The sequence below is a fragment of the Carettochelys insculpta genome, chromosome 3 (assembly GCF_033958435.1).
Source record: "Carettochelys insculpta isolate YL-2023 chromosome 3, ASM3395843v1, whole genome shotgun sequence".
NCBI classification, from domain to species: Eukaryota; Metazoa; Chordata; order Testudines; family Carettochelyidae; genus Carettochelys; species Carettochelys insculpta.
In genome coordinates, this window is record NC_134139.1 from 109,178,471 (window position 1) to 109,196,311 (window position 17,841).

Sequence of the window (17,841 nt, forward strand, 5' to 3'; positions counted from 1 at the left end):
ATGGCACTTGGTTATAAGGTAAGGTTTGGAATTTCTTATCCCATAGTTGGGAATTACAGATAAATTATTACCAAAATTAGTAAAACCATTCAGATGTTACAGTTTAAGAGCTTATAACTCCCTTCATTTGCTACTAAAACAAACATATGACAGAAGCAGTTTTAAGAACAAACCAGACCCCTATCACTTCTTTGACTGTACGTCTAGGATGAACCAAGACTAAAAAGCTCCTCCTGTCTTTTGCTAATTACACTTTTAAAGATGTAAATTTTCACAAACTATGAAAGCTTTATGCACTAGTAGCTAAACTTGCTCATGTAGAGAAAAATGTTAGGCCTGCTGGCATTCTTACCTATGGGTGTTGCCTCCTTTAAATAGAAGTAAAATATGTTGTTATTTAGGAACCACTTTTGCAAAAATTCACATGCATTTTAGTCTGACAGATCCGGTCCAATTCTTACCACCACTGTTTATGGAACAACATGGTTATCATGGGAATGTAACCTATGATGATAAGACTGCCACCGCATATGCACAGGACAGCATTTTTGTAGTGACATCACAACAAGGAAAAAAGCTGTAAAAACAAGGCGAAGAATTTTCAAAAACAAAACAATTAGAAAAAGTTTGAGATCTGATGTTCTGAGTTCTAATTCACAGTTAATGCAGCAGCAGCCCTGAATCAAGTTGGTATTTTGTTAACAAGAGGGTTACCAAAGTTGTTAAGATTGATTTAGCAGTTTAACCTTCAGTAATTCAAAACACTGTATTTTACCACTTTTGCTTTTCCTGAAGCACCTTTTCACTGAACCTTTAAAATTAACAAGCATAGAAATGACCAACTTCAAAATAAAAGATTTTCTATTCCTGCCCCCCAAAATTTGTTAAAGTTTAAAAACCTTTAAAAACTTTTTAATAAGCCAAAACCTCAAAGGTTTAAGATAAACATGCAAAGCAAACAAGTCAAAAACAACTTCTGCTATCCCATAATGCCAGCTTCTGAACATTTAACACCACTTAGGTCCCAATCACTGTCTAACATGAAGCGTCATTAAACAAGTTTCAGGGCTTGGTACGCAGTCTTGCTAATTACCATGGCACAAACACCATTCAAAATTCTTTTAACCTTTTATTAAAGATAAAGAAAAGGGAAAAAGTATTTGTAATGTATTGAATAAAGCTTTCATTTTTAACATCATCTACTCTGCTACACAGAACAGTTGAGTTGTGTGTATTGAAGAAAATGAACATAAGTATCTCCAATTCAAATTGTATTTTGTATTGTTGATACAATCAGATTGCAGTTCAAGTGTACAAATTTTGAACAAAATGTAAAAATATTATTTATGGAATTCTATGGAAGGCGATTACTAGAGCGATGCAACTTACACTATACTGATATTGTTTTACTTGGAATTATGGCAGGTACCAGTCACCTAACTGTTCTGCAAGTGGCACATAGAGCTCTTGAAAATCTTTAAGGAATTCCACTCCAAGGAAGAGAAATTAGGAAACATGACAGGAAGATTTTCCCAGACTTGTACATGGCAGAAACGTTCCATTTGCTTTGAATGAAAAACCTGAACATTCCCCCCACACCTAAGACTGGGAATAAAAGATTGTAAAGGGAACACTGCTCCGAGAAGTCCCCGCCTTTTCCGGTGAAGTGAATTCTCACCAGGAATGTTCCAGGTTAGCTTTCAGTTTACCGGTAGGTAGGCCTTCACTACCTTAAAGTGCATCTGTTCTATATTGTGATTTATATACTGAGTGCAACACCACACTTGCCAAATGCTTGTAATGATCCTTCAAGGAAGAATGGTCTCACCTGAATTCCTGCTTTAGGACACCTGAGTCCTGCTAATGAACTGGTGAAATCTATGCCTTCAGAGGTGAGGGCCACATTCTTTTTAAAATCCCCTTCCTCACCTCACAGTCTATGGAAGTTAAGCTTTATTTTTCAGTTGCAGCCATATGTCTGTGGGTCTTTTGGTAAGTTACACTAAAGATGCGGGTGGAAAAAAACTCACTTAACATTTTTGCAGCGTGCAAATGTAAAAACATTGTAATTAAAAGAGCTAATTTCATCCCCAAATGTGTTTCATTACTAGCAAGTGGACAGTTTTATAAATTGCAAAGTTATGCATTTTAGCAAAGTGTTACTTATGCAGCATAAAGCATTGTGTTTTAACTATGGTACAAAATTAACAGCCTTAACAGTCTCAACTGGCTACTTGTAGCCTAATTTTTGGCTAATCAGTTTTGTTTTGATAATACAAAGTAAAGGCTACTGAAAATGAAAATGGATATGTGAAATATAACTCATGAATTCTTAGAGCATATTAACATTTTCTTCATTTTAATATAGGATAAATAATTAGTGAAGATTTTCTTGATGACAAGATAGTTAGAAATACTAACAATTAATGAGAGAGTTCATGCCATAAGTTTGGCAAATAAGACTAGCTGATGCAGTTTTTATACAGTACCTTGTTAAGAGCTCACACACATTCCAGAAGGTTCAGGTGTATTGACTTCCAAAGAGTATAAATAGTCTACCATAGCTGATTTATCTTTCTTCATTTCTTACTTGAGTTCTTACTTGACAATTCTAGCAAGTCTTTGTGCTTTGAATAAAACATGAGTTCCAGTGGAGAAAACTGGCTTCTAAATAATTTCCATTATCTCAGAGTTCATTGTGAGAGTTCTTCTCTGCAGCTTTGAACATCAGAATCGAATTGAAAATTTTTAAGGCTGGTCCCAGTTTAATGCTCATTATCTTGACTATGTCTGCTTGGGTCATTAGTAGAAATGCTTCTCCATCAATTTGCTTTAAAACAAAATGTGTGAAAAACACAAAGAAAGCTATTAAGTCTGAGGCTATGGTACTTTATAGCATAAATCTAGTAAGCCAATTAAAATTTTAGACTGCCAATAGTGGAAGCCTGAATTCAAAATTCAGAGGATTTCTAGTTCAAAATCCCCGTGTGCAAATCTGTGCTTTATTGTTTTGGTTTAGATCCAAAGCTATTTCTTGTTTCTAGCTGAAAAATATTCTGTCCTCTAGTTTGGATTTCAGCCTAATCACACATTTGCATCTACCTTCTAACTATTCTTCCAGCCTCCACAGAAAGGTTCCCTGATTTAACTCTCACTCCAGACAAACCATCTAGGACCTCATTCTCCAGCTGCTCTTTTCTTCCATGACAACTGACTTGGTTCCAGAGGCCAAACGTTTTGCTCTATCTGCTTTAAACAAGAATAAAGCTTTTAATAGCATTAAATAATGGATATTTTCCTTCCAAATATTGTGATGTTACAATAACTACTTTTCTGTAAATGGCTAGTTTTGTGGGAGGTTAACCATGGAAAACAGCACAAATGTGACTACAGGCTGAATTTTCAGCCCACCCATAACAGACCTCTAGTTTTGTGCCAATATAGGTGTAAATAACTGAGTGACTTTTAGGTCATGTAGCCATCAAGATACTGTGGCACTTCCTGACCTACTTGTCTTGGCTGTAGGGCCAGCTGCACCCTGCAGAACCAGAGACTTTTCTGTGCTCTCAGAGAGCACTCCCTCATGTGTCAGACCTCAGGCTCTTACTTATTCTGAAGCAGAATTTTGCAGTTCTCCCATGTCTAGGCTGAGCGCTTGACATTAACTATGACTTCCCAGCAGGTTCACCTGAGTTTGGCACTCCCTCCAGGAGACTGTGATCAGCGCTGAGTATAGCAAATGGCCAGATGACTTAAACCAAAGTATTTTTTAACAGTAGAGACAAAGGCCTTGTGGGAGCCTTAAAAAAATTAATGAGGGGAACAACGCTGAGATCCACAAAGCCTGTCTTAGGTGCCTTTGAATTCAATTGCTGTCTAAGGCATCCAGCAAGAGATGCAGCTATGAAGGGTGTGCCCTAAACCCTTCCCTTCAGACACAAGTGCCTCCCTTGCAGCCCAGACTTAGGTCCATGGATGGGGTAGAAACTAGGTAGTCCTTCACCTAACTTGTGCGTGGGGCCCAATTCAGCTAGGATGTTTAGTGTGGTGTTAGGGGCCTCTGAACACCACACAAAACATTCTAAGGGAGCTTAGGCAGGAGATAGGCATCTGGAAGCCTATCCCTGGAGGAAGGCAGTAGGTGTATGTCCAGGGACAGAGAGAGCTGACCAGTAAACTTTTATTGCAAAAAAAGAAAAGTTCTGAGTGAATTTAGGCGCTTGTTGCATTTGGCAGCAGCTGAGCACATGCTTTGTGGATTGCAGTAGAGCCTCAAAATGGGACATAGTCACCTTTGTGGATCCAGGCAAAAGCACTTTGAGAAAAAGAATTTTAGAACAACAAAGGGTAGACTTCATAAAGGGGATTTAGGGCCTAAATCTAAATTCAGATCCTCAAAATCTCTGCTCAGTCGCCATGGAATCCTTCAGGCACCTAAACTCCTTAAGCTCCGAGGTTTCCACTGGTGAAGTCCCCAAGGTATCTAAACTGCTGGCAGACACACAACTGACTCAAACCTGCACCACCAAGCAACTTAAAATTGTGCCTAAGCCCCACTGGGTTTCACAAAAGTAGTGTCTACCTCCACCTCACTGGCAGGGCCTGATTCAGTAAACATGCCAACTTTGGAGGATGATCAGCTCTACATGGTGGCGGTATACCCTCTTTTACTCAATGAACAAGTGGTAAGAGCATCCCCCTTTTTCACATATCCCCTTGGGAGCAGGCTAGCCAGGACTAACTTCCTCAGACACCTTTAGCAGCTTTGTGTGTCTCTGGTGAGCCTGAGCTACCTACTTGAAAGAGTCAATTCTTCATATAGCCAGAGCTCCCTTGTTCTTGGCCAGTTTATAGAGTTTGGTCCTGCTGCTCAAAACCAGTTTGCTAAGGAGAAGATGATTAGAACTAAAAAGTACAAGCTTACTAGTTTGGGGCACTGTCAAAAACGCTTAAAATGTTTAGCAAGAGGTGGCTTACCTAGTCATCATTCAGCTTTCTGGTTCTCTCACACCTAACTCCCTCTCCCACCAAAGTAAATTAACAAACAAGAAACATCCCAACAATCGGGTCACATATAACATACATATTAAAGAATTTTTTCATTTCTGTCCAACTTTGTCTAGGTGACTTACACTCCAACCATAATTATTTGCATACACAGAATTAGAGAAGTAAAAAGGGAGGCCTAATCAAGGAAGGCTTTGTTGAAAATCAAGCTCTAAGCTTTATCTTTTATACATTTACCGCCCCTTCAGTGACATGAAAAACCACATAACCTTCCTGATATTTCACATTGACCTCACAGATGCTTTGTTGTGCCGGTGAGCACACATGTATTTGTATTTATTTTTTAATTCTGAAGTTGAATTTATTTTTTCAACACTTTCTTACAAAACTCTTAGTAAAGAACAAGCGCAATTTTTTCAACAACATGTAAGTTTCATTTCCCTATGTCACAAGCACTTACAAGACTTCTGAAAGTGATTCTTAAATGCCATAAAAGGTTCATCCCCAAATCCTGAAGTCTGCACTCATGCAAAATTCTCACTGATCACCCTGGAAGTCTGGCCCAAGGGAAGGCTGGAACAATTTACCAAGGATTGTGATGGATTCTTTATCACTAGTAATTTTTAAATCAAAGCTGTATGTTTTGCTAATTTGGGGCAGTTCTGTGGCCTCTGCTATACAAGTCAGACTAAACTATCACAATTGTCCCTTTTGGCCTTGAATCCATGACTGAATATATAAGAAGTCACGGGTCTAATTACCCCATAGATAAAAGCCAGACTCTATCAATGCAGAATGCAAGCCCATTTCAGATCATAGGGAAATATGGAAATGTGACACATTTCAAACCTTTTATTTATCAGGCTCACCTCATCTTTGAACACCTTGCCATGTTCTTCACATCCCGGTAAACTCCGTATGAATTCAGAGACCTGCCACCAAATAATACCAACAAGCTTCTTAAAAATGTAAGCTCCCTCTTCACACACTTGACAAAATGCAGATAAGCAGCAAAGACAAACCATTTTCAACAGCCAGAGACAGCCCTGTGCCCAAGGAGCTATCTTCAGAAGTGCTTCTTTACTTACTTGTCATGAAATGACATTAGGGCACAGACAGCTCTACAGTTCATAGAATCATAGAACACTAGGACTGGAAGGAACCTCGAGAGGCCATCGAGTCCAGCCCCCTGCCCCAGTGGCAGGACCAAGTACTATCTAAACCATCCCTGTCAGACATCTATCTAACCTGTTCTTAAATATCTCCAGAGATGGAGATTCCACAACCTCCCTTGGCAATTTATTCCACTGTTTGACCTCCCTGACAGTTAGGAACTTTTTCCTAATGTCCAACCTAAACCTCCCTTGCCTCAGTTTAAGCCCATTACCTCTTGTTCTATCCTCAGAGGCCAAGAAGAACAATTTTTCTCCTTCCTCCTTATGACTCCCTTTTAGATACCTGAAAACCGCTTTCATGTCTCCCCTCAATCTTCTCTTTTCCAAACTAAACAAGCCCAATTCTTTCAACCTTTTTTCATAGGTCACATTCTCTAGACCTTTAATCATTCTTGTCGCTCTTTTCTGGACCCTCTCTAGTTTGTCCACATCTTTTTTTGAACTGCGGTGCCCAGAACTGGACACAATACTCCAGCTGAGGCCTAACCAGCGCAGAGTAGAGCGGAAGAACGACTTCTTGTGTCTTGTTCACAACACACCTGTTAATGCATCCCAGAATCATGTTTGCTTTTTTTTGAAACAGCATCACACTGCTGACTTATATTTAGCTTGTGGTCCACTATAATCCCTAGATCTCTTTCTGCTGTAGTCGTTCCTAGACAGTCTCTCCCAATTCTGTATGTGTGAAACTGATTGTTCCTTCCCAAGTGGAGCACTTTGCATTTGTCCTTATTAAACTTCATCCTGTTTACCTCAGAACATTTCTCCAGCGTTAGTAGACACATTTCTCCAGTTAGTAGACACAATCAGTGGAAGCACTGTCCTGCTAAGGTGCACTCTCCACTGAAGGAGCTGGTACCCAGAGAAGCAGACTGCCATGGCTGTGATACTAAATCTATAGGAAAAGCCCTTCTGAAGTACACCTACCTCATCTGTACTCCATTTGGAAACTTTACTGGCAGGGATTCCAGCCACGCTTGGAAGGAGCTTGCTTTGCTGTTCCCAGCGCAAAGGCAGACATGGGATTTGGAACTTGGAAGACAAGAAAACTGGTTGAGGAAGAGGCTTCTGGCAGCTGGGTTCTTCTATGTCTATAAAGATATAAACAAGAATTAAATCCCTCAGTGATTAACCTATGTCTAGACTAGAAGGATTTGTTGGCAGAAGTTTTTGTCAGAAGATATCTTCCAACAAAACTTTTATGGATAGATCATGGCCAGACCACAGGGTGGATCGAAAGAGTGACCCATTCGATTGAAAGAGTGATCCACTCTATCAACAGAGTGGCCATACTGCCCAGCCTTTCTCTTGGCAAAACGGCCAACTGGAAGAAAAGCAGACAGGGCTATTCGGTGTCACAGAAGCCCTGTCTGTCGACAGGAACCCCCCCTCACACCCCCAATCCCCCAGGGAATGTCCAGATCGTCTTTTTGTCAACAGAACTCTGTCCATAGAGGCGTCGTTCTTCTACGTTTTTTCAACTTACTGTTGACAGAATGCCCTTGGGAATCTGGACACTCACAGGTTTTGTCAAAAAAAAAAAAATGGCTGTTTTGCCAACAAATCTCTCTTGTCTAGACATGGCCTAAAACGATCAGTTATGATAAAACATCCTCCTCGTTACTGACACATATGCCTCCATACACAAAAAATTGTACTGCTTTACTGCACTTGTGCAGTAAAGTGCTGCAATCCCCCTAGCGTGAACATATTTATATTTGCAAGAGATGTTCCGTACTGATAAAACGATTCTTGTACAGGAAGGGGAACAAACTATACTGCTGTACAACACCTTTATACAAATATAGCTGCATCCACACTAGGGTTACATCAATAGAACTATTTTAATTAAAAAAGAAATCATAACCCAAACTGAAATAATTATCAGTGGAAACAGAACAGGCTTAAGTTTCTCCAGTTCTATACTGGTATAATTTCATCAAAATTGGATCTGCACTGGTATAAAACTGCACGAGTGAATCAGGTCTATTTCCATGACAAATCATTTATGTCTCTTACTAAAGAAAGCATTTTCAGCTGTTCTCAATGCTTTTCTACAGAAAAATGTATGTCTGCAAAGGCCCTGCAGTTCTGCTCTTTAGTTACATACTTCATTAGGGAAAACATATTTAATTCCTCCATTTGGAGGTTTGTTTTTCATTCCCATTTTCCTTTTCCCTTTAAACATCCATAAGCTGCAGTGCTGTGCTATCTGGTTAAATACAACAATTGTAAGTATGGCTGAGGTGGGGGTGGGAGCAGGCCTCAAATGATGGTGTTCTCAAACCGAATACAGAACACCAGTGTTTATTTCCACCAAGTCTGCATTCTGTTTAGAAACAAGAGGAACAAACTTGCTAAAATCTCAGGCACCAAACACTTCCCAGTTGCTGAGTAAAACCAATTTAGAATTTTTTGAACGATGGTACCACACAATTAACAACATCTTCAGTCCTCCTCTCTAAATATTGCTTTGTAATCACTTGTCTCTTTACCACCCTGCATACTATTCTCCCTTGCACTGTGCAATCTTTTATTGTATCTCAAACCTATTTGCACCTTTCCCAACTGTTATTTCTATTATTCACATTGTCTTTATACTATTCACCATTGACTCATGCTCCAAAACTAATATTCACTCCAATATTCCAAAGCTGAGTTCTCAGTACAACCCACTGTACTGAACAAAACAGCTATCACATTCCTGTGCCAGTATTTTTAACTGTGTGTTTATCATATCAATATTGATAGTTAAAGGTTTCCTAACACTTTCTATTAAAAGTCTGTTTTCAGTAGCTTAGAACTGCCAAACTTTAACTGTTCCAGCTAATTTTTTCCACGCTGAACGTATACCACATGCTGAGTTGTTTCAGCAAAATAACCACTCCAGCTAATCTTAAAACAGAGAAGTGGGGGAGAGTTGTCTTTATGCTATTCCTTAAGTGCTCCCTCTCTACCCTCCACAGTGCTGTTGTGCCTCCAAGGTTTGGAACCGGAACCTGAGATTTGGTAAGGGGAGAATGCTAAAGCTATGTGTCTGATGCAGGCTCCATGAAAATACACTCCATTTTACACAGTTGTAAGGCTCTGAAAATTGCCATTTGTGCAAGCTCAGTAAGGCCTGCTGGTCCTTGCTGCCAAAATCACTGATTATTTCCTATACACTGAGTGACAGTGCTGAAAGAAAATTTTCTATCAACTGTTCCTGACAGAAAATTGGGCTTTCAACAATTTTTTTGGTGTGTGAAAAATGCCTGTTTTCCATGAATATTTTTCTTGTGTGTTGAAAAAGTGAACAGGTAAACACTAGTATCGGAGAGGTAGCCGTGTTAGTCCGTACTCCAACAAAACGAAGCAGCAGAAATGTAGCACTTTAAAGACCAACAAAATCACCGAATAAATCATTTTGTTAGTCTGTAAGGTGAAAACTAGGAGAAGTCCAGAATCACCTTTTAGACTAATGGATTTATTAGGGCATAAGTTTTCGTGGGTAAAACCCACTTTGTCACATGGATGTCCATTTGATGTAGTAGGTTTTACCGATGAAAGCTTACGTCCTAATAAATCTGTTGGTCTATAAGGTGCTACAGGAATCTTGTTTTTGCAGAGAGACTAACATGGCTACCGTTCTAAGTGAAAACTAATTATTCATTGTAAAATGCTGACAGGTGTTTCCTTTTTGCTATTCTCTATGGGCTGGGTTGGGTTGGGCTGGGCTCTCCTGGCCCTGCCGGACTTCATTGCTCTTGATGTACCACGAAACTGGGATAACCATAACATGTGAATGCCTGACACTGCAACCTTAAAAACCTTAAGGTAGTTCCGTGTATTTGCATGTGTGTGCACACGTTATTTGGAATATGACAGGAATACATAGCTTTACAGATCCTTAGAAAACTGGATCCCTTCCTTGCAAAAGTTTATAGTTTAATGCAAGCAGAGAAAAAGAGGTGAAAAGTGTGTTCTGTTAGATGATGAATTTTACTACGAATGGCCCACAGGTCTGCTGCTGTTTTAGTTCTTATATTCATATCCCCTAATCAATGTTGAATTTAAGATGTACCCTTACACACCATAACACACTGAAAATGTCCTGACTGCTATAGCTTTCTCTCCTAATCCCTGGCATAGAGATTAAGCTAGTTTGGGCTCCCTTAAACTCAGATTTTGTGGGCTACGCTTCTAGGTGATAACAAGCAAATTCCACAACAGCTTGTGAAAATGCCAAATGACAAAGCCACAGAATTGCAGAGTCCATGATGTTCTGGTTGAGATTAATGATATAGGTCACAGCTCTCAGAACTACTGTTTTATGATTTCTGTCAAAGCAAGGCAGGTACATGGCATTCCCTCAGTTCACTCTATAACCATGAGAGTTTGAAACATAATTTTGTTAATAGCACATTTCCATGGGGCTCTAGGTTTGTTACTGTAAATTGAGTTTTCAGCTTTTGTGTCAGCACAAACTCAGATACTCCTTTTACTGCATCATGAAGTGTCATTATACTACTCAGATATCCACTCTCTATCTGGCCATTTGGTGAAGAATGGATTAAATAATTAAATACAGAAGCCCTCACTCGACAAATTTCCTTCTGCAGACTCCTCTATGAAAATGTATCCAAAGTGGTAAGTAGAGCTGGTTACAGAACCGTAGTCCATCGGAACACACACGTCTGTCAAATCTGAAGTACTTTGTGAACTTGGATTTTGTTGGCATTTTGTTTTGGGGGAGGGGGGAGACGAGATTTAAAAAAAAAATCAAAAAACAAAAAAATTCAATATCAAAATGTCCCAGTTCAACATTTCTGGAATAAAGCATTTTGATTTTTTTATTTTTTGTTATATACAATAAAAAGTCAGAAGTAAAACAAAACACATAAATGACCATAAAGGTTTTTGGTTTTCCAGAATTTTCCTTCACAGAGAATTCTATAAATTTTGGTGTTCGGATCAACTGAGAATGAAGTCAAATTATAAAATCTCAAAATCTTTTTACAAAACAGAACTTTCAGTTTTGCAGTTATAGTAGCATGTGGGTTCCTCAGGCAATATCTACACAACAAACAAAATCATACCTGACAGGTGCCAGCGGACTTATGCTCACAGGACCCAGGCACAGGGCTGTTTCATTGCTATGTACATTTCTGGACTCAGTCCAGGAAAAAAATACAAAAATGAAGGAGCTACACTTATGAAAATATGAACAAATAGAAGTTTTTCAGTCCAGCTAACAGCAGCAAGAAATAAGCATATGTAAGTAATATAATTTCAGTGTTTTAATTTTAAATTTAAAATTTAATCCTGTGCCACTGACACACTGAATGACATCTTCAAAGGGTCTTAATGAGTTAGAAAATAAATGTAGACGCTATCAAGCCGTTACTTTGCTAAAAATAACCAAGGACTCACAAAAAGAACAGTACTATGGGGTCCGTCTTGTGTGCTGCCAATTAATCGAGCAATAATTAATTAGCCAATCACCTTTATTTAAGAGCTTGACTTGGAATTTCAGCATTAATTAGCATGGTGTTGCTAAAATAAGTACTTTAAGAACAAGACGCTCATTGATGTTACAGCTCCCTGGCACTGCTCTAAAAATCTCTAAAACCAAACTCTCGGAAGTATTCCTTCACAGGCACTATGATAAACTGCCCATCCAATGTCTACAACTGCAAGCTACAGGCAGGAGGCATACCACTGGGATACAAAGTGGGAACTGCAGGCAAAGGGTTTCAGCATCAGCCTTGCAGAGATTCTGAGCAGCCTGGCAGCCCACAGGGGAACCCTGTGGGGCTGTCATAATTTAGATGCATCCATATGGCTGTCTACGTTAAGGGACATGCCCTGGAGTAGTCTGCAGGTCAGGGGAATGCAAAAGTGGCTTATTGCCAACTTGGCTCCCTCTCACCTTGGGCTGCAAGTTCTTTACTGAATCTCCAAAAGTGCAACAGACTCTCACAATGACAATAATAGTTTAGCAATCAATTTATCTCAGCTTTTTATGATTGAACAGACATTGTCTTTGTTGCTCTAGGCTGACTGAAAAGGCACCCTATTATTTTACAAGCTAACTCACAGTAAAAACCTCTTTCCACATGAAATTTGTGAGTGACCTGTTTAGACACGGAACAGTGACCATAGTGTGGAGTAAATGATACTGTCATCCTGAAGACCTGTGCCTGTTTTGGCCTGTAATCTCTGTGTGTTCTAATGTATCTTAATTTAACATTTAGGCCCTCAAGGAATAGGATGGGCCTGACTCTTCTCTGACTTCTACCACTGTAAATCAACTGTAACTTCACTGAAGTAAAGAGAATTGTACCAATGTAAAGCTGATGCATGGTCCAACGAATAAAGGGGATGGATAATAACTAAGGTGGGGTCCAAAGGAATGCTGCCTGCTACGCTCTCTGACCTCATTCACAGTGCACTCACTGTCCAGCCTACCAGCTGGATGAGGCAGGAGCTATGAAACAATGTTAAGTAACAATGCAAGTAAGAACCACAAATGGGATTTTCAAAGGGGAATAACTGGATTTGGGGCCCAATTTACTGAAAGACAGTGAGAATTAGGTGCCCAATTCCTTAGGTGCCTTTGAGATTGTGTGTGCAACTTCAACTTTGGTAAACCATGATTCTGAAGTGCTTTACTCTGCAGCCTTTATATTTTTCAGTATAGTTTTTCTGGTGGAATAGATATATTTTACCCTTTTACAGCTCACCATGGGCAATCAGCTATTTGCAAACTTGATAGAGAAAAACAATCCTGTTAAACGAGACCTTGTATGTTGATGTTGAATTCAAAACTTATTTTACAGCTGTGATAAAGTGCCAGGCACAATCTCTCCTGATCAGAAGATGACAAAAATCACAGGTGCCAAATCTGCTGCTGGAATACGAGGGCATAACTCTTGAAGTCAATGGAATTGTGTCTCCTTACATGAACAGTGCACTTGACCTTTCAACTGAATCATAAAGTAATAGCACACAGATCATTTAACTTTTATATTCCAGATCTCACAGACAGCCATAAAAATGCTGCTAAGTTACCTCTATTTTCATTTACAGTTGACAGGTCATTTTCTGTCTCCTCTTCTTCACACTCTTCCTTCTTAGCAGAGTCTTTAGTTTGCTGTCCTCTGAGGAAAACAAAAGTGTGCAGTTTTTATTAGCTTACATGAAACCATTCAACTATAACAAATACCAAGTGGGTCTGTCCCACAAAAGCTCACCTAATAAATTATTTTGCTAGTCTTTAAAGTGCTACTTGACTGTTTTTTGTTTTTATTAACTATCTTACAGTCCCTGTAATTTACACAGTAAAATGCATCAAAAGGTTTTTAAAGGAGTTACACTCCCAATGATGCAGATGTATAATCATTCCTATTGGCCAACTTCCTATTGCACCACCTTCAACACAAACAAAATTGGTCAATGACAAACAAATGATACCCTATGTCTTAGGATAAGACTTGTCTACTCAATAAACACCTTCATCCATTTAGCTACATAGACAGACCCCACCCCCCAATGTAGATGTATTTTATGCTAACAAAAGGCGTTTTCTGTTGGCATGACAATTCAACCTCTTTGAATGGCAGTCCTGTAGCACCTCAGACACCAACAATTTTATTTATTAGGTAATGTGCTTTCATGGGTAAAACCCACTCCTTCAGACTGTATGTTATGTGTGTGTGAGGCTACAGACTAACATGGCTACCCCTTTGAGTCTTTTAATGGCTGACTGAAACATGCTCATACTGATACTGCTGTGTTTACATTGGGGTTTTGCCAGCATAGGGTGTATAGCAGTGTTTTCCTCTATTTTTCCTACCCATGAGTGGAATAAATTTTGTTATGTACACCAAGACATGTGAGATGTGCACCACCAATAAAGACATGCCGCTGGCTGTGGGTAGCTGCGGGTGCTCTGCTGATCAGCTGGGCAGCACCTGAATCTCCCTGAGTGGCTGCCTAAGTGCTCAGCTTACAGGGAACACTGGTGTGTGTGGTCTACCCTGCCCCATATACCCTTATGCTCACAAAACTTTGCAAAGCTATTTTTTACATACACAAATATTCTGGGCTAAAATTAGGCCTAAGGCAGACGGCACAACTTCACTGACATCAACAGTGTTGCACTTGATACAAAAAACAAACAAAAAAAAAAAGGCACAAGTGAACTTGGTGGACTACAGACTTATGCCATATTAGTGTACAAAACAACTAGGGATATTTCAGATGTGCACAAAACAAATGTGCAGCAGGAATTCCATACTTTGGCACAAATGTAAAGAGCCACTATAGATTTCAAGCTTTTATTCATACAGATTTGACCTTCCAGGCCTGGCACCCTCAGGACCTGAGCTGTCCTGGACCAGGGATTTTGCTGGACCAGGGGAGGTCAATGGTTCCCTGTTGGCTTCCAGTTCCTCCTTTCCCCTTCTCCCCCTTGCCCCAGGCTCCCCTCTATGGTATCCTTGCCCCCCAGCCACCAACTTCTCATTCCCAACCCCAGTCTCCATGGCTTCCTGTTGACAGCTCACTGGCTGCCTGCCCCCAGCCACCTCGCCCTATTCATTCGCTCCATAACCCCAGCTGCCAGCTTCCTGGCCCATCCATTGCTCCTGGAATGCAGTTCCCCAGCCAATGCTGCCAGCCCGGCTCTGGCTGCCCCAACTGGTCCCCCCATCCCAGCAACAGAGGCTCCCTGATGTGGCAACATCGGTGGTCCAATGTTGCTAGACCAGAATGTCCTCGATGTCAGAGGTTCAACCTGTATAAAGGTTAGATTTCTAATCCTATGTGCAGAGAATACTTTAGGAATACGACTTACTATAACACACTTACTGTACACACAAAATGAAAGTTGTGATAAACACATAACTTCCCCATTTATCTCAATGGTTGTTAACACTGGAGCCTCACAGTGACAAGAATAAGCCAACTTTTAACTATTTCTCAGCAAATTATTTTCATAGAACTATTCACATAGTGGGCTTTATCCAGTTTAGTCAAATGCATTAAAATTAAAAAAAAACAAAAAAAACAACTTCAGAGCCAATTTGCAAAATGAGTCTATTTAATTCTCAAATTTGACTGTTTATGTTTCTTAATTGTAAATATTTCCATAGCTGAGTAATTATGTTGTTCGGTTTTCTTTGTAGCTGTGAAAGTGATATAAATCTACCTTAAAATTGTAATTGCTGACTGTCTAAAATACGCATTCGGATCCAATCCTGCCAACTCATTTATCTAACTTCCTTTTAATCTCTTGATCATTCCAAATGGACACTGCAGTTTTTCTACTTTAAAGTTCAGAAAATACTTTGTAAGCCAAAATGTTCTACAGGTTGAACCTCCCTAGTCTGGTACCCTTGTGACTGGATTGGTGCCAAACGAGAAAATTTGCCGGACTATGGGAAGTCAATATTGTCTAGCACACTACCAACACTTCCACTGCTTCCTGGGCTCTTAAAAGACATGCAGGGGTAAATTACAGCTAAATAACAGCACAGAACACTGAGAGCCAGGACTGGAAACAAACTTTATGGAGCCACAGAAAAAGAGAAGTTACTCACCGTAGTAACGATGGTTCTTCGAGATGTGTCCCCGTGGGTGCTCCACAATAGGTGTTGGGCTCGCCCCGGCGCCGCAGATCAGAAATCTTCCAGCAGTTTCTCTCGGACCGTGCATGCGCCGGCACGCGCCGCTCCCTTGCGCACCCCTACCCACGTGCGCGATCCGGTCCCTGCCAGTTCCTTGACCAACCGCCTCGGATGCTCCTGAAAAACACTAAACAGAGATCCGAAGCGGGGAGGATGGGCGGGTGGTGGAGCACCCACGGGGACACATCTCGAAGAACCATCATTACTACGGTGAGTAACTTCTCTTTCTTCTATGAGTGTCCCTGTGGGTGCTCCACAATAGGTGACTACCCAGCAGTAACCCAAGTAAGGAGGTGGGTAATCAGTTTATGTGCAGCTTGCCCTTGAAAGGACTGCTGTCAACAGACGGGTATCCTCTTCGAATACCCGGTGCAGAGCATAGTGTTTGGCGAAGGTGTCATAGGATGACCAGGTCGCCGCTCTACAGATGTCTTTTAACACGACGCCCTTGAAAAAGGCTGTTGACGCCGCCACCGCCCTGGTGGAGTGGGCCCTGGGCGGGGCCAGCAAAGGAGTCTTTCGAAGTTCGTAGCACATTTTCATACAGGACACAATGTGCTTTGAGATTCTCTGTAAAGAGAGACCCTCTCCTTTTGACCTCGGAGCGAGAGAGACTAGAAGTCTGTCCGTTTTTCGGAAGGACTTAGTTCTGTCTATGTAGAAGGCCAACGCCCTCCTCACGTCCAGGAGATGTAGGCGTGCCTCCTTGCCGGAGCTGTGAGGCTTCAGGTGAAATGAGGGTAAAACTACAGGTTCGTTAAGGTGGAACTCTGAAGAAACTTTCGGAACAAAGGCTGGGTGCAGCCGTAAGGTTACCGCCTCCTTTGAGAATACTGTGCAGGGTGGCGTTGCCATAACCGCTGCGAGCTCGCTCACCCTGCGAGCTGACGTGATTGCAAGAAGGAAGGTCGTTTTTATCGTAAGTAGACGTAGGGGAATTGTGGCTAAGGGTTCAAAAGGTGGGCCCGTTAGCGCGCTGAGCACCAGGTCCAAGTTCCACAATGGTGGAAGCGGTTTCCGAGGGGGGTACAGGTTTACCAGCCCCTTCAGGAACCTGGTAACAATAGGATGGGCAAACACCGTGGGCCCTTCCTCTTCACGCCGAAAAGCCGATATAGCGGCGAGATGGACCTTTAGCGAGGATAGGGAGAGCCCGCCTCTTTTGAGGTCCAGTAAATATTCTAGTATTACAGGTATAGGAATATCAAGGGGAGCTAACTGCTTGGCAGAACACCATGCAGTGAATCGAGTCCATTTCTGCTTATAAGTCTTCCTGGTGGAGGTCCTTCGGCTACTCTCCAGGACTTGTTGTACTCCCTCCGTACATGTACTCTCTAGGGAGCTGAGCCATGGATTAACCATGCTTGTAGGCGCAGGCCTTGAGGGTGTGGGTGCACTATGGACCCCTGGGCCTGCATGAGCAGGTCCGGCGCCACTGGAAGGGGGAACGGTGGGCGGTCCGACATGCGCAGAAGCAAGGGGAACCACTGCTGTCGATCCCACGTTGGGACTACTAGGATCATGCGGGCTCTCTCCCTCCTGGCTTTCTGCAAGACCTTGTGGATGAGCACTGTGGGGGGAAATGCGTAAAGCAGGGGACCCTTCCACGAAATCGCGAATAGGTCCCGCAGGGACCCCCGCCCCAATCCTGCCCTGGAGCTGTACTGGGGGCACTTCTTGTTGTGCTGAGTGGCAAACAGGTCTATCTGGGGAAACCCCCATGTATGAAAGATCGGTCGGAGCGGATCGGAGCGGATCTGCCATTCGTGTGTGAGTGCAAATCGCCTGCTCAGCTGGTCTGCTTTCACGTTGTGAGCGCCTGGTAAGTACGAGGCCTTCAATGTTATATTGTTGGCGATGCACCAATTCCACAGCCAGACTGCTTCCGCACATACGGCACGGGATCAAGCTCCTCCTTGTCGATTTATATAAAACATGGTGGAGGTATTGTCTGTATTGATCCCGACTACTTTGCCTTGTATGTGGTC

The 17,841-nt window shown here is 41.5% G+C and overlaps 1 protein-coding gene across 4 annotated transcripts in view; it reads right to left on the bottom strand.

Annotated features, from left to right (window-relative positions):
- Positions 1-806: 806 nt before the first annotated feature.
- L3MBTL3 (L3MBTL histone methyl-lysine binding protein 3) overlaps positions 807-17,841 on the bottom strand; it is a 160,656-nt gene continuing 143,621 nt past the window's right edge. For all 4 annotated transcript variants that reach the window (XM_074988773.1, XM_074988770.1, XM_074988772.1 and 1 more), the window contains 4 exons: positions 13,236-13,324; positions 7,110-7,273; positions 5,877-5,939; positions 807-2,830 (listed from right to left, as the gene is read on the bottom strand). In XM_074988773.1, the coding sequence (XP_074844874.1) occupies positions 2,687-2,830; positions 5,877-5,939; positions 7,110-7,273; positions 13,236-13,324 (460 nt within the window). In that variant the 3' untranslated portion in view covers positions 807-2,686. The remainder of the gene's footprint in view (positions 2,831-5,876; positions 5,940-7,109; positions 7,274-13,235; positions 13,325-17,841) is intronic.